General features: G+C 42.6%; 1 protein-coding gene across 4 annotated transcripts in view; it reads right to left on the reverse strand.

Annotated features, from left to right (window-relative positions):
- The window catches only part of TEAD2 (TEA domain transcription factor 2), a 109155-nt gene that overhangs the window by 33763 nt on the left and 50078 nt on the right, over positions 1–25314 (reverse strand). For 2 of the 4 annotated variants that reach the window (XM_040432975.1, XM_040432985.1), the window contains exons 3-6: positions 15212–15276; positions 13697–13759; positions 11191–11202; positions 1861–1995 (exon numbers count right to left, since the gene is read on the reverse strand). In XM_040432975.1, coding sequence (XP_040288909.1) covers positions 1861–1995; positions 11191–11202; positions 13697–13759; positions 15212–15276 — 275 coding nt within the window. The remainder of the gene's footprint in view (positions 1–1860; positions 1996–11190; positions 11203–13696; positions 13760–15211; positions 15277–25314) is intronic. The other 2 variants (XM_040432991.1, XM_040432997.1) reach the window with 2 other exon arrangements.

The raw sequence follows: 25314 nt of genomic DNA on the forward strand, positions 1-25314 counted from the left end.
GCAAAATCTGTCCTCCAAAAGCCCTATGGCGCTACTTCCGTTTTGAACCCTGCCATGCTCCAATACATAGTTATTTGAGCACATATGGGGTGTTGGCGTATTCGGGGGGGAAAGGGGAACAAAATGTGGGGTGCATTTTGTCCTGTTATCTCTTATGAAAGTGTAAAATGTGGATGTAAAGCAACTTTTTGGGGGTTTCCACTCTAGGGCCACCTCTGGGTGTCTTCATATGTGACATAGCTCCCAATTACCATTCCAGCTAAATCCGCTCTCCAAAAGCCATATGGTGCTCCTTCCACTCTGAAGCCTGCTGTGTGGCCATACATCAGTTTGTTGAGCACAAATGGGGTGTTTCTGTAAACCCCAGATTCAGGGTAATAGATTTTGAGTTTTGTTTGGCTGTTAACCCTTGATGTGTTGCAGAAAAAATTGATAAAAATTAAAAATCTGCTAAAAAAAAAAGTGACATTTTGAAATTTAATTCCAATTTCATTTAATTCTTGTGGGGGCACCTAAAGGGTTAACAACGTTTGTAAAATTTCTTTTGAATAGCTTGAGGTGTGTAGTTTCTAAAATGGGGTGATTTATGGGTGGTTTCAAATATGTAAGCCCCAGAAAGTGACTTCATAACTGGTCATGAAAAAATTGGGGTTTGGAAATGTTCTTAAAAATTTTAAGATTTGCTTCTAAACTTCTAAGCCTTTTAACATCCCAAAAAATAAAATGTCATGTTCAAAATGATCCAAACATGAAGTAGGCATATGGGGAATGTAAAGTAATAACTATTTTTGGAGGTATTACTATCTATTATAAAAGTAGAGAAGTTGAAATTTGCTAATTTATAAAAATAAAATAAAAATTTGACTCCATTTTACCACTGTCTTGAAGTACAATATGTGACGAGAAAACAATCCCAGAATGGCCTGGATATGTAAAAGTGTTTTAAAGTTATTACCGCATAAAGTGACACATGTCAGATTTGCTAAAAATGGCCTGGTCCTTAAAGGGGTTATCCCACTTTGCGTTTTCATACTTACCTGCTGCCACCGCGCGTTCACTTCCTGGATTCTGGCTGGGGGCGGGCTTCATCTTGATTGAAGTCTTCTCCCGGCCGGGCCGCGCGCTGGACTGAACGCGCACGCTGCCGTGCATGCGCAATGTGACTTATTTCTGGCCAGTATAGTACAGAGCCGGCGTGCGCGTTCGCAGCTCTGTACTATTCTGGCCGGGAAGAAGTCACCGTCGCGCATGCGCGGCAGCGTGCGCGTTCAGGACAGCGACTGGCCCGGCCGGGAGAAAAGAAGAAGTCTTCTGGGCAAGCGCGACCATCGGGATGTTGCGGAAGAGCGATGGTCGTAACCAGGGGAGACCGAGTCACAACAATAAGGTAAGTGGGGATGAATTTTCTCCTAATCGGTGGGAATTTGTTAAAAAAGTATATTTACAAAAATGATCACTGTCAAATCATTAACAGATTTAACAGTGATTATTATGATGGGATAACCCCTTTAAGGTGAAAAATGGCAGGGTCCTTAAGGGGTTAATAATATACCCCTTTAAGCCTTCCTGAATCAACATCTCATTTCCATTGACACGGGTTACGCAGTAACAAAAATGTCCAGTAACAGAAACAAAAGATCAAGTGAGTCTGGAATCACACGTGCAATTTTTGACCACTTTGATGCATTTTTAGTGGCAGTTTTGATCATTTTTTTAGTCAAACACAGAAATGGATCTAGCAGAAGGGAGAAGTATAAGTATCTGCTCCTGACTCAAAAAATGCATAAAAAATAAGGACAAAGCTTGCATATGTGACTCCAGCCTAGGACCTCCTGCACATAACTACAATATAATACTTACCCCTGCAGTGGGCGGGAATGGGGTCTGTGATATACTGGGCACCCCCAGTTTATTCTGAATGGGCATTGCAGATATAAGTTGTGCTGAAGACATCGCTGAAATACTCTGCAGAGCTTTATCTTTTGCTACCTGATCCTGCAACATGAGCAAAAAGACAGCATAAACTACACAGTAGCAAACTCTGCATATCCAACTCAGATCATTCAAATAAATGATTTGCGAAAACAAATGTACAGTCCTGATCAAAAGTTTAAGACCACTTGAAAAATGGCAAAAAAATCATATTTTACATTGTTGGATCTTAACAAGGTTCCAAGTAGAGCTTCAACATGCAACAAGAAGAAATGAGTGAGACAAAACATTTTTTGAGCATTCAATTAATTGAAAATAATGATTAAACTGAAACAGGCTGTTTTTCAGCTGATCCAAATCAGGCCAAATCTGTGCAAAGATGTGGATTCATTGTCATTTTCTGTCAGGTAGTCACACGTTGTGATGGCAAAGGCAAAAAAACTCTCCCTTTTTGAACGTGGTCGGGTTGTTGAACTGCATAAGCAGGGTCTCTCACAGCGCGCCATCGCTGCTGAGGTGGGACGCAGTAAGACAGTCATTTGGAATTACTTAAATGATCCTGAGGGTTATGGAACAAAAAAGTAAAGTGGAGGACCAAAAAAAATAACATCAGCACTGAGCCAGAGGATCCAATTGGCTGTCAGTCAAGACACTGGACGATCCTCGACCCAAATTAAGGCCCTTACTGGTGCTGACTGCAGCCCCATAACCATCAGACGGCATCTGAGACTGAAGGGCTTAAAAAACAAAAAACGTCTTCAAAGACCTCGTCTCCTTGAACGCCACAGAACTGCTCGTTTGGACTTTGCAAGAGAGCACCAAACATGGGACATTCAAAGGTGGAAGAAAGTTTTATTCTCTGATGAGAAAAAATTTAACCTTGATGGTCCTGATGGTTTCCAACGTTACTGGCATGACAAGCAGATCCCACCTGAGATGATCCCACCTGAGATGTTTTCTACGCGCCACAGTGGAGGGGGTGCCATAATGGTCTGGGGTGCTTTTTCCTTCAGTGGAACAATGGAGCTTGAGGAAGTGCAGGGGCGTCAAACGGCCGCTGGCTATGTCCAGATGTTGCAGAGAGCATTCCTCATTACTGAGGGCCCTCGTCTGTGTGGTAACGACTGGGTTTTTCAACAGGACAACGCTACAGTACACAATGCCCGCAGGACAAGGAACTTCTTCCAGGAGAATAACATCACTCTTTTGGCCCATCCTGCGTGTTCCCCTAATCTAAATCCAATTGAGAACCTTTGGGGATGGATGGCAAGGGAAGTTTACAAAAATGGACAACAGTTCCAGACAGTAGATGGCCTTCGTGTGGCCGTCTTCACCACTTGGAGAAATGTTCCCACTCACCTCATGGAAACGCTTGCATCAAACATGCCGAAAACGAATTTTGGAAGTAATAAACAATAACGGCGGAGCTACTCATTACTGAGTTCATGTTTGGAAGTTGGATTTCTGTTTTGGGGGGGTTTAGTTTTTTTTTTTTTTGGAGGTGTGGTCCTAAACTTTTAATCAGCTGAAAAACAGCCTGTTTCAGTTTATTCGTTGTTTTCATTAAATTGAATTGAATGCTCAAAAAATGTTTTGTCTCACTCCTATTTCTTCTTGTTGCATGTTTAAGCTCTACTTGGAACCTTGTTAAGATCCAGCCATGCTAAATATGATTTTTTTTTTGCCATTTTTCAAGTGGTCTTAAACTTTTGATCAGGACTGTATGTATTATTCCAGCTGAAATGAAGTCAAATGAAGTCTATTTTCTGATTGTTTTTGACTCCAGCGAAGCAGCATTGTTTAAAGAGAACATGGATAGTCTGAAATCTGCCTCAGTTCTCATCAGAAGTTTTAAGCGACTGCTTGGTTCACACCATGTTTTAAACTGCAGCTCAGATATAGTGCTGTGCAAAAGCATACCACTGGTCCACAATAATGTTAACGCATAGAGAGAGGATTAGCATAAAATACTACAATAAGCAATCTGTATAATAAATATTAAATAAATGCTATTATATCGACACATGGTATAGAATCATCATCTTCAAATATGCGTTTTCCTTAGCTCTGTGCCCATATTGCTTTAATTACTTTTATTGCAGATGGTGGCTTTTTTTTTTTAAATCAGATGTTTCTTTATTAACAATTTTCAGTCATTGTTTGTAACATTAACATTACAATCTTTTTCCTTTTTTTGTAGACAGTAGACATGTATTTTATCAGTCATATATACAATATAATATATATCTTTATGAAGCATATATCTACAAAGGACATGACATTAATCTACATACAAATTCAAGTATCAAGGACATTTCCAATGTGGGAATAAATGTCTTCCATAAACAAATAACCCCAAACTCCCACCCCCCCCTCCCAAACCCTACAAGAGCAGGACACATTTATAACATCCTTCTTTTTATTATTACTCCTGGGGTGTCGGCCCCACTATACTCAATAGTCAACCGTCTTCTAGTAACAAGTTTCAACCATCCATATGTTTACAAAACATTTCCCTCCAGCATCCATTCTTTCATACAGCCGCCTTATAGTTCCACATAAACCAATTTCCAACAGGCTTCTAAACATGCGCCACACCCCTACTACCATTTGTGGCCTCCCCCCCTTTTGAGATTCACTTCAATATTATAACTATCCTCCAACTTCACTTCATTGCCCTTTTTCATATAAAACTCCTTGTAAGCGCCAACCAGGAGCTGCAGCACCCAGAATTATCAATCCAGCTGCCCCAGATCGCTTCAAATTTGGACAAACATTTCCTTTTTTGATATACTCCCCTTTCTAAGCGAATCACTACATTTAGTCTAGCAACATATTCCGATATATCAGGGGGTATGGGCTGGATCCACTTTGCTGCTAACGTTTTCCTAGCTTGATATAGCATCCTCTCTATTCCAGTTATTATAACCAATTGTAGATTATTTTCTGGTATCAAGCCCAGTACACATACTTTGGGTTCCAATTTAAGATTAGCACTATACACCTTGTTCACTAGATGCAGTACCGCCTTCCAGTAGGATGTCAGTGATGAGCACGACCATAACATGTGCAATAGATCAGCCTCAGCACTTCCACACTTCGGACAAGCAGGGCTGTCTCTGTATCCTATTTTATATAAAAACATTGGGGTCTTATATACCCTGTGTATTAAATACAGGTGAGACAACCGTGCTGCCTCACTAAGGGATAAAGTAGGGGTAAGATGGTGGCTTTTAGTAGGATAAATCAGCAAAGTCTAACTTCTTTACCACAATTGATTCTCCAGGATGTGGTTTATTCAAGTGGTTCTCTCAACCCCAAAGTAACTTATCAAAAAAGTTCTCACTTCCCATTTCAGAATATTCCTTCCACCTCAATACCTTGGGTTTCATGTTTCTAGCTCTGTCCAGTAAAATACATTTAAATGGGTTATCTAGGTAAAAAAAAAATATCTTCTACCAATGTAAGGTACAGTGAGGAACAGTAGTATTTGAACACCCTGCGATTTTGCAAGTTCTCCCACTTAGAAATCATGGAGGGGTCTGAAATACACATTGTAAGTGCATTCCCACTCTGAGAGACAGAATAAAAAAAAACATTTCAGGAAATCACATTGTATGATTTTTAAAGAATGTATTTGTCTTGCACTGCTGAACATAAGTATTTGAACACCTGAGAAAACCAGTGTTAATATTTGGTACAGAAGCCTTTGTTTGCAATTACATAGGTCAAACGTTTCCTGTAGTCAGGGCCGAGCCGACACAGATGCTGGGGAGGCTCCAGCCTCAGGGCACAGGCCAGCTCCCCAGCCTCTGGGCGGCAGGCAGGCCACTGACCACGTCGCTGCTGCTGCCGCGCCTGCCGGGCTGCCGGCCGCGCTGGAGGACGGAGGGAGTAGTGAGCACTTGGCACTGACTTACGTGCTCCCTCCCCGCTCCGCCTCCTGGCTCGGCCGTTCCGCTGCTCTGGTCTCTTCTCAGTCGCTTGCCTGACTGGCTGCGTACAGCGCGCACTTTGACCTGACGCGCTGTACGCTGTCAGGTCACATGTGCGCCCTCTGGAGACCAGGAGCAGCGAGGGCAGCAGCAGGCAGCAGCACAGCACTGTGTTACGACCCAGCCCAGGCCCCAGCAGGGATAGAGCGTGAGAGTCTGCCCTGAAGTGAAGTAAGATAGTTCTTAAATAAAGATAATATTCTTTTCCGTCTGATCTGAGGTCTGATGGGGTTCTGCTTCTCACAATAAATGGCCCCATTCATCCTTTCCTTAATACATTGCAGTCGTCCTGTCCCCTTCGCAGATAACTTTTTTGATAAGTTACTTTGGGGTTGAGAGAATCACTTGAATAAACCACATCCTGGAGAATCAGTTGTGGTAAAGAAGTTAGACTTTGCTAATTTATCCTACTAAAAGCCACTATCTTTCCTTCATCTACAATAAAAGTAATTAAAGCAATATGGGCACTGAGAGCTAAGGAAAATGCATATTTGAAGATGATGATCCTATACCATGTACCATGTGTCACTGTATATATACCTCACTGTATATATTAAATGTCCACACTTGTTAATTAGGCTACTTTCACACTCTCGTTTTGGACGGATCCGTCATGGATCTGCAAAAACTGATCCGTTACAATAATACAACCACATGCATCCGTCAGGAACGGATCTGTTTGTATTATCTGCAACATAGCCAAGATGGATCCGACATGAACTCCATTGAAAGTCAATGGGAGACGGATCCGTTTTCTATTGTGCCAGATTGTGTCAGAAAAAACGGATCCGTCCCCATTGACTTACATTGTGTGCCAGGACAGATCTGTCTTGCTTTGCACCACATGGCGGACAGAAAAACTCTGCAGGCAGCGTTTTGGTGTCCACCTCCAGAGCGGAATGGAGACGGATCGGAGGCAAACTGATGCATTCTAAGCAGATCCTTTTCCATTCAGAATGCATTAGGGCAAAACTGATCCATTTTGGACCTCTTGTGAGAGCCCTGAACGGATCTCACAAACAGAAAGCCAAAACGCTAGTGTGAAAGTAGCCTTAGTATGTTTTTCCCTCATTGTTCCTATTGCTGCCTTTGAGTTGCATGGTCTTTGGAAGTGCGGTAGTCCGCTTGTCATGGATGATGTATCATTGCTTGAACATATCTCCCCTGAGCTGCGGAGCCCTGAGCTACATAGCTCACCACAACGGGCATTGAGATAGCCGCCAGCTCTCCTGGGTGAGGTTAGAAAGCAGAAGGAGATAGAGGTGCATCATGAAACGTGTAGTAAAGAGAGCAGGCTGAAGACAAAAATCCCACTTCCACCCAAGAAATACATGGGATACTCCATTTAATCCAGCATTCAGTAGTGAGGAAATCCTTATAATCTGGCAACGTTTTTTTCTGTCTTTTTTTTTTATAGTTTCTGGCAGTTATGACCACAATTTAGCAATTAGAGCGTTGAAAGGTTTCCCAGCTTTAGATAATCTCTTTTCATTAGAGGGCAGCCCTTACATTAGATATCAGTTCCCTATCCCTAATAAAGTATTGGAAATAGTAATACACGACAACCCCTTTTTTGTTCACCAGGAAAGCAGTTGTAAGAAAGTAGTAAATGACTAGAAGCACATATTTTAGAAAATACACATACTCTTCTTACTTATAAGAAATTAGTTTTACGTCATTCAGTAGGCAGTGTCCACAAGTTTCCTTCAGGCAGATGCTTGGGGACTAATTCAAGTTGACAAGGAAGACAAACAGAAAAAAGCAACAGAAACTGCTACCTCATACTGAAATATATTTTGCTGCCTGTGAGATCAGTCAGGAGCAGTGTCCAAAATTTTAAGGGATCTCATGATTATGCTTGCACATTAATGTAAAATCTAAGTTTATTTTGTATCCACAGTGGAACACATGGAAAGCATAATACACAAGCGCGATGGGGATAAACCATAAACTATCAATATGAAAAAACAACATGCAACCTCCAAAAATAGCACCAAACCATCCAAACAGAAAAAAAGATTAACAGACACAATCAAATATAGGCCCAAAGCCCATAATCTAAATCAAGGGTGGGGATCAATTCATGTGGCCTCCGACCCTCTGCCAGAGCATATAGTGAAAACGCTAATGACCGCTTCCATTATGGAAGCAGTCATTAGCATGAGGGAGGCAAAGTTGATGAGAACAGCACTGCACTGGCTGCCCTCACCTTCCCTGGTCTTCTGCCCCCCTTCTGTGTCCTGACACATACAGAGTCCGGACATAGTGCATATAGATGTCTGATGAGGGTCTGATCTGAGGCTGTGGGGGGTCTGATGGGGTATGATCTGAGGCTGGAGGGTCTGATGGGGGTCTGATCTGAGGCTGGGGGGTCTGATGGGGGGTGATTTGAGGCTGGCGGGTCTGATGGGCGCTGATCTGAGGCTGGGGAGGGTCTGATGAGGGTCTGATCTGAGGCTGGGGGGTCTTATGGGGGCTGATCTGAGGCGCGGGGGCGGGTCTGAAGGGGGTTCTGATCTGAGGCTAGGGATAGTCTGATGGGGGTCTGATCTGAGGCTGGGACGTCTGATGGGGGTGTGATCTGAGACTGGGGGGTCTGATGGGGTGTGATCTGAGGTTGGGCGGTCTGATGGGGGTCTGATCTAAGGCTGGGGGGTCTGATGGAGGTCTGATCTAAGACTGGGGGTCTGATGGGGCTGATCTGAGGCTAGAGAGGGTTTGATGGGGGCTGATCTGAGGCTAGAGAGGGTTTGATGGGGGCTGATCTGAGGTTGGGGAGGGTCTGATGACGGTATGATCTGCAGCTGGGGTGTCTGATGGGGGCTGATCTGAGGCTAAAGGGCCTGATGGGGGTCTAATCTGAGGCTAAAGGGTCTTATGGAGGCTGATCTGAGGCTGGGGGGTATGATGGGGTATAATCTGAGGCTTGAGGGTCTGATGGTAGCTGATCTGAGGCTGGTGGATCTGATGGGTGCTGATCTGAGGCTGGGGAAGGTCTGATGATGGTCTGATCTGAGGCTGGGTGGTCTGAAGGGTGCTGATCTGAGGCTGGGGGGTCTGATGGGGGCTGTTTTGAGGCTGGGGGCTGATGGGGGCTGATCTGAGGCTTGGGGGTCTGATGGGGGCTGTTCTGAGGCTAGGGAGAGTCTGATGGGGTCTGATCTGAGGCTGGGAGGTCTGATCTGAGGCTAGGGGGTTTGATCTGAGGCTGGGAAGTGTGATGGGGGCTGTTATGAGGCTAGGGAGGGTCTGATGGGGCTGGGGGTCTGATCTGAGGCTGGGGGGTCTGATAGGGGCTGATCTGAGGCTGGCGGGTCTGATGGGCGCTGATCTGAGGCTGGGGAGGGTCTGATGATGGTCTGATCTGAGGCTAGGGAGGGTCTGATCTGAGGCTGGGAGGTCTGATGGGGTCTGATCTGAGGCTAGGGAGGGTCTGATCTGAGGCTAGGGAGAGTCTGATGGGGGGTCTGATCTGAGGCTAGGGAGAGTCTGATGGGGGTCTGATCTGAGCCTGGGAGGGTCTGATCTGAGGCTAGGGAGAGTCTGATGGGGGTCTGATCTGAGGCTGGGAAGTCTGATGGGGGTCTGATCTGAGGCTAGGGGGTCTGATGGGGGTCTGATCTGAGGCTGGGAGGTCTGATGGGGTCTGATCTAAGGCTGGGGGGGTCTTATGGGGGTCTGGTAAGGCTGGGGGGTCTGATGGAGGTCTGATCTGAGGATCGGGGTCTGATCTGATGCTAGGGAGGGTCTGATGGGGGTCTTATCTGAGGCTGGAGGGTGTGTTCTGAGGCTGGGGGTTCTGATGGAGGTCTGATCTGAGGCTGGGCAGTCTGATGGGGTTCTGATCTGAGGCTGGGAGGTCTGATGGGGGCTGATTTGAGGCTAGGGAGGGTCCGATGGGGGTCTGATCTGAGGCTGGAGAGTCTGATGGGGGTCTGATCTGAGGCTGGAGAGTCTGATGGGGGTCTGATCTGAGGCTGGGGAGTCTGATGCGGGTCTGATCTGAGGCTTGTGGGTATGATGGAGGTCTGATCTGAGGCTGGGGGTCTGATGGGGCTGATCTGAGGTTAGGGAGGGTCTGATGGGGGTCAGATCTGATGCTGAGAGGTCTGATGGGGGTCTGATCTGAGGCTGATGTAGGCTGGGGGCTCTGATAGGAGGCTGATGGAGGTAGGGAGGCCCTCGGCAGCAAAAATGTTCCCCACCCCTAATCTAAATGGACAGACTTCCAAGCTATGTCACAGATGTTAATTTTCATATTGATCTAAAAACAGTTTAATAAGTTAATGTAGAAAACAAAGTGCTACATAGCATGGTTGCACCATCTGCCAGACTATCTTGGGTAGCTGTTGGGTATAACAGTCCCAAAATGCTATGCACTCCTGTGCCCTCTGGTACATATGCTTCAAAAGGTCAAGCACCTTCTTAAGTAAACACCTTTACTATAGGAGTTTTACTAGGGAGTGGCATTGACTTCTGCAGGAGGAACAATAGTTTTAGGCATAGACTATTAAGAAGAAAACCTGTGATCAGTCAAACTGACACAAATGTCTGTCTTTGGCAGCCTTGGAGCCTGTTGCAGTCAGTCTATGAGTCAACTAGATATTCCATCCATCAGAAGCACAATCTTGTCTAAATCTTAATCTATCACTTACTGCAGAACCCAAAACTTGTCATTCCTGTTCCACTAATATTCAGTACACAAGTCATGTAAGATGCAACCCCCATGGACTTTAGGTGATTGTGGCCTTTATTCTATGGCCAAGGTCTGCCATTTGAGGACAACTGATCTCCATACAAAATATCAAAAGCCAAGGCTAACATTATCATTGGGTTCAGATTACTTTTTTGAATAGCCAGCAAAATAGATAACATCAAGGCAGAGCATTCTGTCTGCTTTCCCCTCTTTTGGACTCCAAAGCGATAAAACTTGGAGCATCCAATTGACTAACCAAATAATGTGTATGATGGCTATTCTTTTTGCACAGCTTCCTAGTACACACTTTTAAGAACACCTGCATCACAATGGTAAAACAGAAGTGATAAGTGGAACAGATCTATTCATTTATCCAACCATGAAGAGTCTATTGAGTGAAGTCTTCCTATTCAGCAAATGCCTACAAACATGGCATTCACTCGCAAGTTCATCCGAATAGTCCAGGCCAGTAATTTTTCCCATGAGACCAATACACATGAACGAGACAACTTTTTAAACATTGACCAAATAAATGGGAAGAGGTTATTATTTAAAATCCCAACTTACCATGTTCATAGCCTGGACGCAAAGAGATTGTCATCCAGAGCGGAGAACAGGAAAGTTGCAATCCACAAGGAGGGATGAGGGGACAAGTGGCATTGGATGGAATGGAGAAGGGTAGGGAGCAAAGGGAAGGGATATATAAAAATGGAGAAACAGTAGGAAGAGGGAGGAAAGGTAAATCAAACAATAATACATGTGATTTAATGAACAACTGGATGGATTACAATTGTTGAGAATGCATAATCACGTAGGGAGACAACAGGCAGCTATGAGATGGTTAGGGATGGAAAGAAAATAGTTTTTTTTATGTATTTTACTTATTGAAAAGGATGTGGAAATTTAGATGGAGTAAATGTTATGAGTGTTATGAATGCTTTGCAATACTGGACATTTGGACATATAAACAGGCAATGTACAGTGTTAATACATGAGGATGCTGCAAACCCCCTCACTAACAAACATAGGAGTGATTCTTATTGAACCCACATGAAGATTTAAGATCAATTCAGGATAAGCCAAGCAAAGCAGGGCCGGGATTTCAGATAAGAGTTTTAAATGTTGCAGAGACAAGCTTGTAAGACATTTAATAGCAGGGCAAGATAAGGGGGACACTTATACTGAGAAATCCCAACAATGCTGCTTCAACTATAATGCATTTACTGAAACTGTTCTGCCAAGAGAATTTACTGCTTTCATGGTCATCTCAATTCTGAATATTCTTTATTAGGCCTCATGCACACGACCGTTGTTGTGTTCTGTTCCGCAAAATGGGGTTCCGTTGTTCCGTGATGCGTTTCCGTTTTTGTTTCCGTGTGTCTTCCTTTATTTTTGGAGGACCACCAGACATAAAAGAATGTAAAAAAAGGTCTAAGACAGGTTTGCCATGCAAATGATAGGAATAAAACGGACGCGCGGACGACAACCTTGTGTGCCTCCGCGTTTTTTAGTGGTCCCATTGACTTGAATGGGTCCGCAAACCGTTTTCCGCGGAAATAATGGGACAGGTTATAATTTTTTGACGGACTGGAACCACGGATCATGGACGTGGATGGCAAATGGTGCACTATCCGCATTTTCAACGGCTCTATAGAAATGAATGGGTCCGCACCTGAAACGCTAAAATCAGCGGAACAGACACGGAAGCAAACAACGGTCGTGTGCATGAGGCCTTACTTAGGAGAATTTCAGTGATAACATTAACTAGTTACAAAATGGGGTCCCTTGTGTCTCCATAGTCAATCACAAGCTCTTCTAACATGGTCCATCAGTCCTCCCCAGTACAGGAGCTCCACATTCCTTAGCGTTAGATTTTATTCCACTTTAATCATATTCTGTCTTTCTGTTTCCACGTGTTTCTATGTGACCTTATTTTCGCTATACGAGTGTCTAGATGAGAAGATTTGCATCTACCATAATTGTTTATGTGCCTAAACAAGTGACAAAGCTGCAATTAGTGGACTCTCTAGGGCCTTGGCTGTTAAGAGATGACTAGTCATACTGCTAGTCATTCATAAGCCTCAGTGCATGCAGCGTATCAGGTAACTTAGGCAGACATCATGATGATTTGGATACTGAATATCTATTTGTCATGAATGCTCTTCTTTTACCAACTTCTCAAGAATAAATTAAATGTAGAGACTCCACTGAATTGTGTTGATCACTTTACCTCAAGATTAATTAGATGAAGAACTTTACTACTTTGACACAGTTTTAAGGCTGGAAATTGAAGTGTTCACCTAGGCACCCTTTAAAGTTTGTGTAAGGGCTCATTTAGACGGCCGTATGCTGTCTGCAAAACTACTGAATGCTATCCGTTTTTTTGCGGATCCGCAAAAAAACGGATCTGCAAAAAAACGGATAGCATTCAGTATTTTTGCGGACCCATAGACTTCAATGGGGCCATGTCCTGATTTTCACGGACAAGTATAGGACATGTTTCATTTTTTTTGCGGATCCGCAAAAAAACGGATAGCATTCAGTATTTTTGCGGACAGCATACGGCCGTCTGAATGAGCCCTAAGAAACATTAAAATGCAAGTACACTATATCAAGAGGTCAGTGCAAGTTATAATCATATATAAGACCACTGTTGCTTTTGATTATTTGTATCTCTGCTGGATTACCTACCACCTAATGTTCTTACATATTGACCTTGGTAATGAACCTTGATCTGACATCTCCCAATAGATACAGGTGTTTTTACAAAAAAAAAAAAAAAATTATAGTTACTAAAGGTTGGTAGATTGATGGAAGCTAAATTTAAACCCTTCCTGACTTGTAAAGATGGCAATGTGAGCTTCCAAGTTAGGTTTGTATATGCAATTTCTGTAAAAGGACCCCTTAATCCATTCCTGTCAAATGGCAATAGCAAACATGCATGTTTTTGGTCTGGAGCATAAGCCAGCTTAAGTAGAATGCAGGCAAGTCAGGAAGCCAGCCTGGGTGCCATTAGCAGGCGGAAGCAGAGTTGACAAAGCCAGCAAGTACAAGGAGCAGGTGTCTTACTTACCTTCAGCTTGGACTGGATTTCTCGTGACTTCCTCCGTGCTAGGACTTGTATGTGACTAGACACCTAAATCAAAGGAAAATAATGTTACACCAAGGGGGTGATTTAAAGGACACTGCCAACTGGTAACTATAATAAGTAAAATATTTTTATTATATGCTGACATGCCTATCAAATAGGTATATAATACCTGTAGGTAGACATATTAAGGAAGCAAAAAAAGCTAAAAAAAAAATCTCAATCAAAAATTAATACAATATATACATAATTTGCTGTAACACTGAGCTGTAGCAGAGGCCAAGTCTTTTATGGCAGACTAGAATGTGCATATTCTCTACTGTCCACTAGGTGGCACCGTAAGAACAGCTTTAGCATACATAGTACAGATAGCTTTAAATGACTATTTAGAGATGTACTGTGTTTAATTTTAGTTCGGTCATATACCGGTTGTTCTTGTTGAGGTCTGATGAAACAGTGGCTAGATATTATAGTTGAACATTACGTGGTTATCTGTAGATCTGGTTTGCAGTTGCCAATCCAGCCCATTCATTAAATGACGTCAAACAAGGCAAAACGGTTTCGTAGCATTACATTGAATGAAGATCTGGTTGTGTCACTATTCAAATTAATTTTATGTACTTAAAATTTTGTCATAGACTTCAAGCACAAATCCATTCTATAACTTCAGTGTTGAAATATTAGTCACAGATGAGCACCTGCAATGATTCAGTCCTATGAATAAGAACAGCTTCCTAGAACAGTCAGAATGACCTGCCATCCTACCAATCATAGGCACGCCACCAGATGGTTTTCAAGAGTGAGTCTTCATTTGCTACTACAGTGTCTTGACTGGAGACCATCAGGCAAAAAATATGTAGAATTGCCTAGATCATGAAACTGCTAAAAAATACTGATCTCCAAGATTATTGTAGACAGTCTTAAGATCTAACAAGTCCCTGTATGACTATGTCCTTTCAGTAGATTTAACATTAAACCGACAGAGCACTTCCAAAGCAGGTCTACCACCTGTGGCTGGAATTACCTGGTGGGCCTTCTTAAACACTAACTAGAAATTCATCTGCCAAAACTAAAGATGGCCATAGACATTAGAACTTCTTGGCATATATGAACAGTTTTAGTGGGATATAAGCTGTTTGATGCAGTAATGGCCTAAACAAGCCCTATTTCAAAAGAAGCCAGTCGGCCACTCAGTTGAATGCCACAGGTTCAGCATCCAAAACCTCAGCAAAATTATAGACATCATCGGGGAATAGTTGGTTGGCCACAAACTTCTGTATGTGATATAACTTGCTGGCCATTCAAATTAAAGTGCCAGGTCTAATAGTGTGAGAGCCAATTTTTATGATGAGGGATCCATCCCTATAATGCCCATATATTATGATATGGTGTATGATAAGGTATTACCCTAGGATTCCTTGTAAAAAGCACTTTTAGATGCCAATTTTCCTATGCATGACCAACCATTAAATATTGCATGTTTGACCCCACTTTCCTTACCTGTTTTCTTGTGCGCGTCTTTCCTGTTCGTAGTTTTATATATCTGGCTATTAATTCATTTCGACCTGCAACATAATTAAACAAATCAGTTAAAAAGTTGCGAAAAATATATAAAACCATTGCAGAAAGGAAGGCAACTGAGATGAGACATTATTTTATATAGGACGAATAAATGAAATAAAATATCAAATACATTTGAAAAGGGGACAATAAAACCTAAAAAATATGAACTATGTCTGCTTATAGACACAAGATCGAGTTCTAAGGATTTAAATAAAAATACTCTGTAAACTTTGACTATATTGTGTTCTTCATTATCCATAGGTTGGCTGTTTTTTAATTGAAAGCCTGAGTGAAAATGAATCAAGCCACAAAAACAAGCACACAAGGATGTAATCTATACAATTAGCGAAACCTTCATGCCAAATGCCTGCAAGGGTCAGGAACAAGAGCCCTCAGCAAAGCTTAGATTGGGCATGCACATTAGATAGCGGTGGGCCAAATGCTTGTCCGGCCAACAGCTCTGTCTCCTGGCTTCTCAGCAAAGCAAAACTGCATATGAGCTGAACGTGGAGAAGGGAGGAAACTGATGCCAGACACTTCTGGCAGCATTTTGTTTCCAGAGAACAAACTGATTGGGCAATTGAAATCCAACTGTATGAATTGTCGTCGGGGGAGAACCGGTAGGTCCTGCCGAAATTGGTGGGTTTGTCTGACTTTTATATAATGTGTATGGCCAGCTTTAGGTAGACAAATCTGTGCTACGTTGGCACTCAAGCAATCCAAGGGTCGATTTGGGTTGCCCCAGAGGCCCTCAGGCTTTTAGCCCTCATGGATGCAATGTAAATTATAGCTATATAGAGTTAAACTTTGGATGCTCCAAATGAGTATATCTAATACAATTATGGTGAGATGGAATGAAAGTAATGAAAAAGTTCTCCAATAAGGCCTCATGCACACGACCATATGTATTTTAGAGTCCAGAAAATGTCCGTGCTGCATGCCCTTTTTTTGCAGACCCACTGACTTCAATGGATCTGCGTTTTATGGACCACAAAATACATACAATCATGTGCATGAGGCCTAAAACATTGTGAATTACTACATTATCTGTAGGTCACACCTTCCATCAAAAAATCCCCAAATAAATCAAGGAACTATTTTACGAGCTTGAACAGAAAAATAAAAAAAAGTTTGCTTTTATATTTATGGCTAAATATGCATCTAAATCAGCTGATGTGTAGCCTAAGTACCTTAAACTACAAAATAATTTTTCCATATAATTAATTCCGTTTTGTCAGCTGTCATCAGTCTAAGATACGGAAACCACTACTCTATGAAGAACTCAACGTGTTATAAATAAAAGGTCAGAAGACCAGGTTTTTTTTTGTACCCAGTACAAAATTATTTAAAATGACATGAATCAGGGGATCTTAGTTTTTTATTTTTTATCCCAGAGCAGTTTTATGGCAGAGAAAGATTAAATGGAAAACCAGATCTCGAGACAAAACGGTTGATTGACCATTAAAGAGCCAGAGAGCATTTGATTCCACAGAAACCTATTTTTCTCCATTTGTTAAGTTAATGCAGCAGCCACTTACTGCCCTATGGACACACTGAATTGTTGGATCAGCAAGGTGGCGTGTTTTGAAAACACCTTTCCTCCCAAGCCTCAGGGGACAATAAGGGTCTCCGGGTCTTCATTATCTTTTGTTAGGTGGCAGGGAGGAGACTTCATGCTCATGGCTGTAGGCAATATGGGTGGAGGCGACTGCACCTGGGGTGCCTAACTGAAAGCATTGTGATGTGAGCTCTGTCAGCAGTTAATTGTGCAGGATGATAAATAAATGGCCCACAGTGTCCTCATAGAAACAGGTAAAAACGAGTCCAATGAAATGGCGATTGGGGTAAAGCTAAAAAATAAACCACGTTTCTACTCGTTCTTGTAGAATCTCACATTGGACAACCCCAATGATATAAAGGTAAAGCTATTTGACGAGACCCATTGTACATAGGTCATCTGTAGGTCAAAGTAGATGGTTGATAACCACAAACAAAATCCAGCTAGATTCTCTTCTGATCCTGTGTCCGTCCATGAAAAGCTGCTAGTCAATGGCCACATGCTTCGACCGGAAAGACTTAAAAAGCAATAGTAAACATGAATAGCTTATACCCTGTCTCATATACTACATTATGGCATACGTAGGAACCATAATGGCCTAAAATGTTATAAAGTCCTGATGAAACAGTAAAGTTATCTATCCCTAGGATGGAAGTAGTGTGTTATATCAGAAACAAGCCTTGTTTTGCTATAACATAGCTACTACAATTTGTACTACTCAATCAAGGACAGGACAATTCGAAAAACGTAATGTCTCAAATTGATCTTATATGTTATGTTGTAGCAGAAAAGCAGGAGGCTTCCTTTCAGAAATCGCAAGGAAGAATGTGAATGTTAGCTTCTCCTCTTAGGCTCTGATCACACTCCAGTTTCTGTTTGAAATATTGGTGGGAAAGCTCCTATAACATGCACCAAAATGCATCCCATAGGCCACAGTGAACCAGCCAAAAGAGTGTCTTTTTGGCCAGCATACATCACAATCCTTTTTTTTTAACGGGAGTCAATGGGGGATATATGCTAGTGGTCATAGGCTTCTGTCAGAGCTAAACATAAGGGAATACTCTCAAGAAACAAGTTCTGAAACCTTAAACTGGCAATATACATTAGAGAAATGTTACCTAAACCTGCAGATGTCAGGGTCAGGCATGTTGTATTTCAGCATGTCTAATCCTTTTGATCTCAGGTAGATAAGCTGCCTCCCAGAGTTGTCTGGCAGTGGCTCTCTCTCCTCTCCCATTTACTTCAATGAATGCTCAGCTGCATGTGTATTGCAGAATTGTAGAGGAGTTTATCGCAGGTGTATGGCTGGCTTTAAAAAGAACAAAAAGTTGCACGTAAAAAGATAGAAGAGTTAAGATATAGTTTGGGTTTAAAGTGCATATAAACAGTACATTAGATGAAGGTCAGGCACGTTAGATGAAGGTCAGGCAAACTTGCCAATTTTGGCAAGATCCGCCAACTATCTAAAATGTATGGGGATGTCCTGGGGATGTGGATTTTAACATACCCAGTCCTATGTTCCCAAGGGAATTAGTCATTGGAAGAGGTGTCTGGCACAGGCTTATTTCCCTCTCCCCACTAGCCTAAGCATTCATGTATATCGGAGCAGAGAGGCATAACTGGCTACCAAAGCCTCATATAACATATGTCTAAGGTATATTGGCCTTCTTTTATAGCATTCTTTTAAATATATATATCATTTCATATAACTAAGAAAGGGACAACCCACATTTTCAAAAATACTCCCAGGTGCTCAGAGGGGCCCATTGACCCCATTAGAAGACAGCAGTGCAATAAAGAACATGTTTCAGGGCCTGGTGCAAATATGCATCCAGGACCAGGAGGACGTAAGTGGTGCTATAAAACTAACTCTCATTCAGCACATTCCCTACACCACATAAATACATTTTACTAGATTAAACAGAACACAAAAAACACATAATCAATGTAATGAAGGCATCTGGTAGCGAGGAGTAAAATTATAATTATAAACTAGGTCACTTTGAGCGTTCAGCTGCAGATTATAAAAGTAATCTGTGATTTGTTTAGAAATTCTGGTTCAGGATCAAAAACTTCTTTTCACTTTCTTTCCGGGGGTTAAACCTGGTTTATTAAACTGACCGAGAACCATAATACATTATAACTACGCATATTAACGGTAGTCACCAGAATACATACAAGGTCAGATTAGTGAGATCACAAGAGCTTATTGTGCTTAGTGCTTAGATATGTGCATGCAACAGATTGGAAAGTTTAGAGCCAATATTGTCCCAGCTGCCCATTGCAGCATAAAGCCACCATTTGGACATCTCCTAACACATCTGCTTCATGCCCCCACCCTGTCTCGTGCTGCAGCACATCCGTGGGGAAAACACAACCCGCTGAAAGAGACAAGTCGCAGCACATCAGTGACCAAATATAGCCATGCCAAGACTCAAAGCAACACTAAGCCAAATCTGAAGAAACTCTGGGCTTTAGACAAAAACAGCAACCGAGAACCCAATCCGGCTGACTTATTAACCCCCCCTCCCCCTTCCCCTCAAGATATGAGTCACCCACTACTGAGAGTCTTGGAAGCAATCTCAATGTAATGTAATGTGCTCTGTTTGATAGTCAGGCCACTTGTAGGGATTTCCTGCACTTATTTCTAATTACCACTGCAAATTTACAGTCAGCAAAACTACAATAGTAATGGAACCATAGACATGTTTTAGTTATGTTGACATCTGCATGTTGCTTTGGCACATTTTTGTAACTCTTCTGCCTTATTCTTCCATGGAATTAGGGTCAATGACATGGCTGGACATCTAACAAGTACATACTATGAAGCCCAAGCAGGGTAGGAAGCTATTCCAACCCATTTAGTCATGGCTAGCATATGAACCTTTTCGATTTCACAGACATCAAAAGCAACTCTGAAAATCATTGATCGCCTCATTATTGCCAAAGGTTTGCCTGATGGGTAGTTGCTGGTGAAGACAGTATGAAGACTGACTTGAGTATGTAAAATTGTTGGTTCTAGGACTACCAATTCTGAGAGTGTTGAATATGCCAATATTAAAGAGATTTTCGCTGTTAAAGAGAGTGTTTTATAGTGATGACATATCCTTCGTATAGATTGGTGGGGTCCAACTTCTGAGACCCCAGAAGTTGGACCCCTGCCAATCAGCTGTTTGAAGAGGCTGCAAAGCTTCAGTGAGCGCCACGGCAGCTTACCAAGCAAAGTGTTGTCAATTGGATAGTAACTGTGCTTGGTATCACAGCTCAGTCCCATTCACTTGAATGGACTAAGCTGCATAGCCATGTGACCGATAATTCTGAGGTCACTTTCCAAGAAAAAGCTGATCGGCAGTGGTGTTTGGAGAGTTGAACCCCTACCAATCTGATAGTGATGACCTATCCTTTTAAAAAAAAAACTTTAATATAAGTATATAGTCTATGTTCCAATATTATGACCACTTGAAGGACATGAAGAAGGCTTTTGAAGGCTCAATTTTTTAGAAAATGGGTAATGTACCAAATATGTTACTTTTTGCCAAAAAATTGTGTCTATAACATCACAATAGCAGGAAAATGACTGGCTGCAATGTGTATCAATTTTGCAAATACTGGGTGGTCAAACAAGTGGACAACTCTACTACATGGCTAAGGCTACTTTCACACCTGCGTTCGGGTGTCCGCTCGTGAGCTCCGTTTGAAGGGGCTCACAAGCGGCCCCGAACGCAGCCGTCCAGCCCTAATGCATTCTCAGTGGAGGCGGATCCGCTCAGAATGCATCAGTCTGGCGGCGTTCAGCCTCCGCTCCGCTCAGTGAGCGGACACCTGAATGCTGCTTGCAGCGTTCGGGTGTCCGCCTGGCCGTGCGGAGGCAAGCGGATCCGTCCAGACTTACAATGTAAGTCAATGGGGACGGATCCATTTGAAGATGACACCATATGGCTCAATCTTCAAACGGATCCGCCCCCATTGACTTTCAATGTAAAGTCTGGACGGATCCGCTCAGGCTACTTTCACACTTAGAAATTTTTCTAAGTTATAATGCAGACGGATCCGTTCTGAACGGATGCAAACATCTGCATTATCGGAGCGGATCCGTCTGATGAAACATCAGACGGACCCGCTCCGAACGCTAGTGTGAAAGTAGCCTTAGGCATTCAATACTTCAAATCTAAAAATGTGCCATCCTAACTAAACTGATTTGTGCCATATAGACCAGCTAGTCCATCTTTCGTATTGTTAACCAGTATCACCCATACATTTTTCTTATAAACCTTAAAAATGTTTTAGGATCTTCAGCATAGCTGACTGAACACATTTAGTAGCAGAAACAAAAAGACAAAAACAACACAATATTTAAAAATGTCCCCATTTACATACAAAAGGGGCACAACTAAATGTATTTACTAGATTTTTAAAGTTGTTCAGTAAATGGGATTCCACTATTCATGTTCAGACTTGCAAGGGGTTAAGTCATGAGAACAGCAGTTAATAGACCATGGACATATAGCTGTTCTGTTACTCATAGCACAGAACAGGTTTTGGTTATGAGACAGCCTTCTTTCTCCTTTCAATGGGGTTACTGTGCCTGAAGCAAATGTCAGTATACAGCTTCCCAAGGCCTGATTTGTAATGTCCGTCAAAATGGAGACAGGTGGCAATGGCAAGCAAAGACACCTGTTCAGTATTTTTACAGACTGGCAAAGGAGAGGGTTGGACTACTGGGAGAACGAGCAGATTATTTCTTCCTGTTAAGCACATTCTAACTTATAAATCCATGCAGAATGGCACAGTTGAACTTGCAGTATTACAGTTATCCGGGCGTGTTTTCACCCACACGTACACATCAGGTTTGACTAGGTAACCTGCTCCTCTCCCCGGCGTATTAAAACAATCATATGCATGATTCATACCTCCCTTTATAATTGTGTGCAATGTTCTTTCAACTTGTTCCACGGGAAGATGCATTGAACCTCTAATTACTATTTCTAGAAGGGTATGAATAAAGCAAAGGGCAGAAGTGAAAGACAGTCTTCATCACCATAGTGTTATCGGAAAGGAATTTCCAAACTTACAGAAAACAGTCCGCGCCACCCATATTCTTTGGATGTCTAGTACATCAGCAACTTCTATAGCTGATCTGTAATACCAGACACAGCCAACGAACTGTAGTGGTGCTCTTTCGTGGAAAAAGCCGCCTCCCTTTTATAACCATGGACTATGTCTTTAAGAAAACACTACACAGGCCTTATCTGATGATTGGAGATGAGCAAATCAATTGTAAACAAATCAGATTCAACCTGAATTTTTGGTGATTTGATTTCAGCAAATTTTGAGGAGAGAGATAGAGAGAGAAAAATAAACAAATAAAAAATTAAACAAATTAGAGAAAATAGAGTGAAAAAATATGAGTTCTGGGAGACCTCAGAGTGTCCCGGACAAATTTTCAGGTCAGTTAGAGCACTGATTCAGACCCAAATTGGTTGACTGATATGGTCAAATCAAACCCAAACCAATTTCTGAGCAGTTTACTTATCTCTACTAATGGTATAACCATGGTGGGTGATACAATGTTAGGCACTGTAGATCATAAGCATTCTTACACATTTTGAATGACCTGATCCTTCCTCTTTATCACATAAAGTGCACAGGGAGGGGGTGGCCCTGACTTAGGCCTCATGCACATGGCTGTTGGGCGGACGTGGCCGTATTGCGGCCCACAAACGGTGAGTCGGCAATCCACGGCTGCTGGCCTTCTGCACCACGCATCACGGATGCGGACCCATTCACTTGAATGGGTCCGCAATTCCGAGGATGCGGAACGGAGTCACGGAACGGAACACCGGAAGCACTACGGACGTCATATTTTTTTGCGGTGCGGACAGACCATGGACCCATTCAAGTTGAATGGGTCCAGCCCGCTGCACGGATGCAATTGCGGTCCCCAATGCACGGAACGGCCACACAATGGCCGTGTGCATGAGGTCTTAGGCTAGTTTCATACCTCCGATGTGAAACTCTGGCACACTATTCCGGCAAAGGGAGAATAGTCCGGACATGCATCGCTTTGTGTCCTGCCGACTCTTTGCTTGTCTGCCGTAACAGCGTACAGATCTACACTAGACCCCATTATAGTTAATAGGACCGGCGGACATTCCATCCGCATCCGGCAGTGCCAGTGTTCTGTCAGAAAACCTCACCTCGTCAGATTCCCTTACCCCACGTGACTTGCAGGGGTGTGTGCACAGACATCTCCTTACCCTCACTACACAGCGCGCTCCGACAGATCTCCTTACCCCTGAGGGCGGTGTCCGTACGCGCGTCAATGAGTCAACGCTCACTGTAATTTTACCTTACCCATGCCCTGGTACTGTGCTTGCGCGGAGGTGCACACCCCCGGAAGTCACGTGGGGTAAGGGAATCTGACAAGGTAAGGTTTTCTGACAGAACACCGGATCGGTTGAATTCCAGGTGGCTGTTTTCTGCTGGAACAGCCTTCTGTAACTCACACCGGAGGTGTGAAGGTAGCCTTACCCACCAATGAGTAAAGTCAGCAGAACATGCCAACTATAGGGAGCCTCATTAATATCCCCTAACAGATGATGTTGGGGGGAAAAGAATAGATGAGCACATTTCAACACCCATTCCTTTTGTTCAAAAGTATATAAGTCGCTCCTAGAGGTATCTAGCAGGGACTTCGCTCCCCATTGAGAACACATCAAACATGCGTGTGTACGGGGAGTCAGGAATAATAGCTATAGGGAGGGTGAGCGTTTGGCCGACAGCTATTAAAGGTGTAGAGGTACCTCTAAAGGAAATGTGTCACCAAATTTTTATCTGCCAGTGAAAATCAGATAGTAGCACATCTCCTTTTTTTCTAATCTGTTTTTACTTTCTGATTGTATTTTTTATTTTTTTTCCCCAAACATGATTATGTGGGCGGCCATCTTGGCTGAGCTGTTCTTAACAGCATTTACAAAGCATTAAAAAAAATTGCTTTACAGCAGCCCCATGGGCCATAGTAACAATAGTCAGGAGGGGACCCTATTGACTTACATGGGGAAGTTTTCCAGGCATGTCCTGTACAAGGAAAGACTAGATAAGATTTGTCAATCACCTACTGTGAATGGTGGGTCCTGTCTTATCTGTACACAGAGGTGATACGACTACAGTTAGGATTAGAATGAGTTAACTGCAGTAATCTGTACAAACCAAGAAGTGGTGCCAATTATTAGACATAGTGGCCAGTGAGAAAACTGCAGGATTTTTGGTTTAAGTAACATGAAAAAAAAAAAAAATATTATATATATATATATATATATATATATATATATATAGAAAAATAATATATGTTAAACATAAAAAAGTGATTTGAATAGCAGGTCATTTTCTGATGACACATACATTTATTAAAATATATATTTGTGATTTAGTTTGGTGGAATTAAAGGAAATAGTTAATGAAGTCCTCTAACTGCTGCATTCTATGTCTTGAGGAGTCATGTGATCAATTTATTCACCTCTATATAGTATACATCCTGCACAGGTAAAACCATACCCAAATTGTGACTAGGTAAAACGCTTGTGTATTGCTATATTTCCTATACCAGTATGGGCATACCTTTACATAATGTATGCTAAGACCAGTCAGTTCACCTTCAGTTTTATGGGTGGTAGCGGCCTCTAATTATCATAAAAGGGGTGTATGTAGGTCACTAAACACAACCCATGTTCTCTAAACCGAAATTTCATCATGAACAAGCCTCCTATTGCATAACACCCTTGACATTCCAATACATTAAGGCGCTATATATTGCATAGCAGGACCCGTAGAGGCGTCGGCTTTGAACCTGACCTTTGTGGATTGCAGGTCACCCTACCAAACATGTCTAGATAGTATGAATGAGACGCCTCTAAATATTCTGATAACGCTATGGGGAAAATCATCAAGGGCACGACGATTTTAACGTTTTAGAGAATTCAAGTTTAGGCTATTGCTGAATCATCCTTAGCGGAAGAAGTTCATGTGCTGCCGGTCCCAGCTGGGAGAGCAGAGACAGTTGTTGGGAGGAGAGGGGGAGGATGTGGGGGTGGGGAGAAAGTAGAAAGACTGAAATTCAAGGAAATAGACATGCCTTGGTGTTAAAAGAAAACTACAGCAAGGCATGACAGCTGCTCTGGGGGTCAAAGGCCATTACTTGTGCATTCATGGGCTTAACAGTTAGAAGGCAGCACCTGCCAGCTCCAGGGTGTGTCTGGAATATTCACTGTTGACATGTGACTGGGAGCGAGGAGAAGGGAAGGAAAATAAAAAATAAAAAAAAACGGGGGATTAAATAGATAATGAAAACAAAACATAAAATTGCATAGAGAGGTGAGGGTGCGACCGGTCTGGAGTTTATTTAGCAGTCACGCAGGAACATTAGTAAGGTAGATGGAGGAAGAGAGGGTAAAAAAATAACCGTGGTAGCAAAAACCTGACTGTA

The sequence above is a fragment of the Bufo bufo genome, chromosome 1, assembly GCF_905171765.1.
Source record: "Bufo bufo chromosome 1, aBufBuf1.1, whole genome shotgun sequence".
NCBI lineage: Eukaryota > Metazoa > Chordata > Amphibia > Anura > Bufonidae > Bufo > Bufo bufo.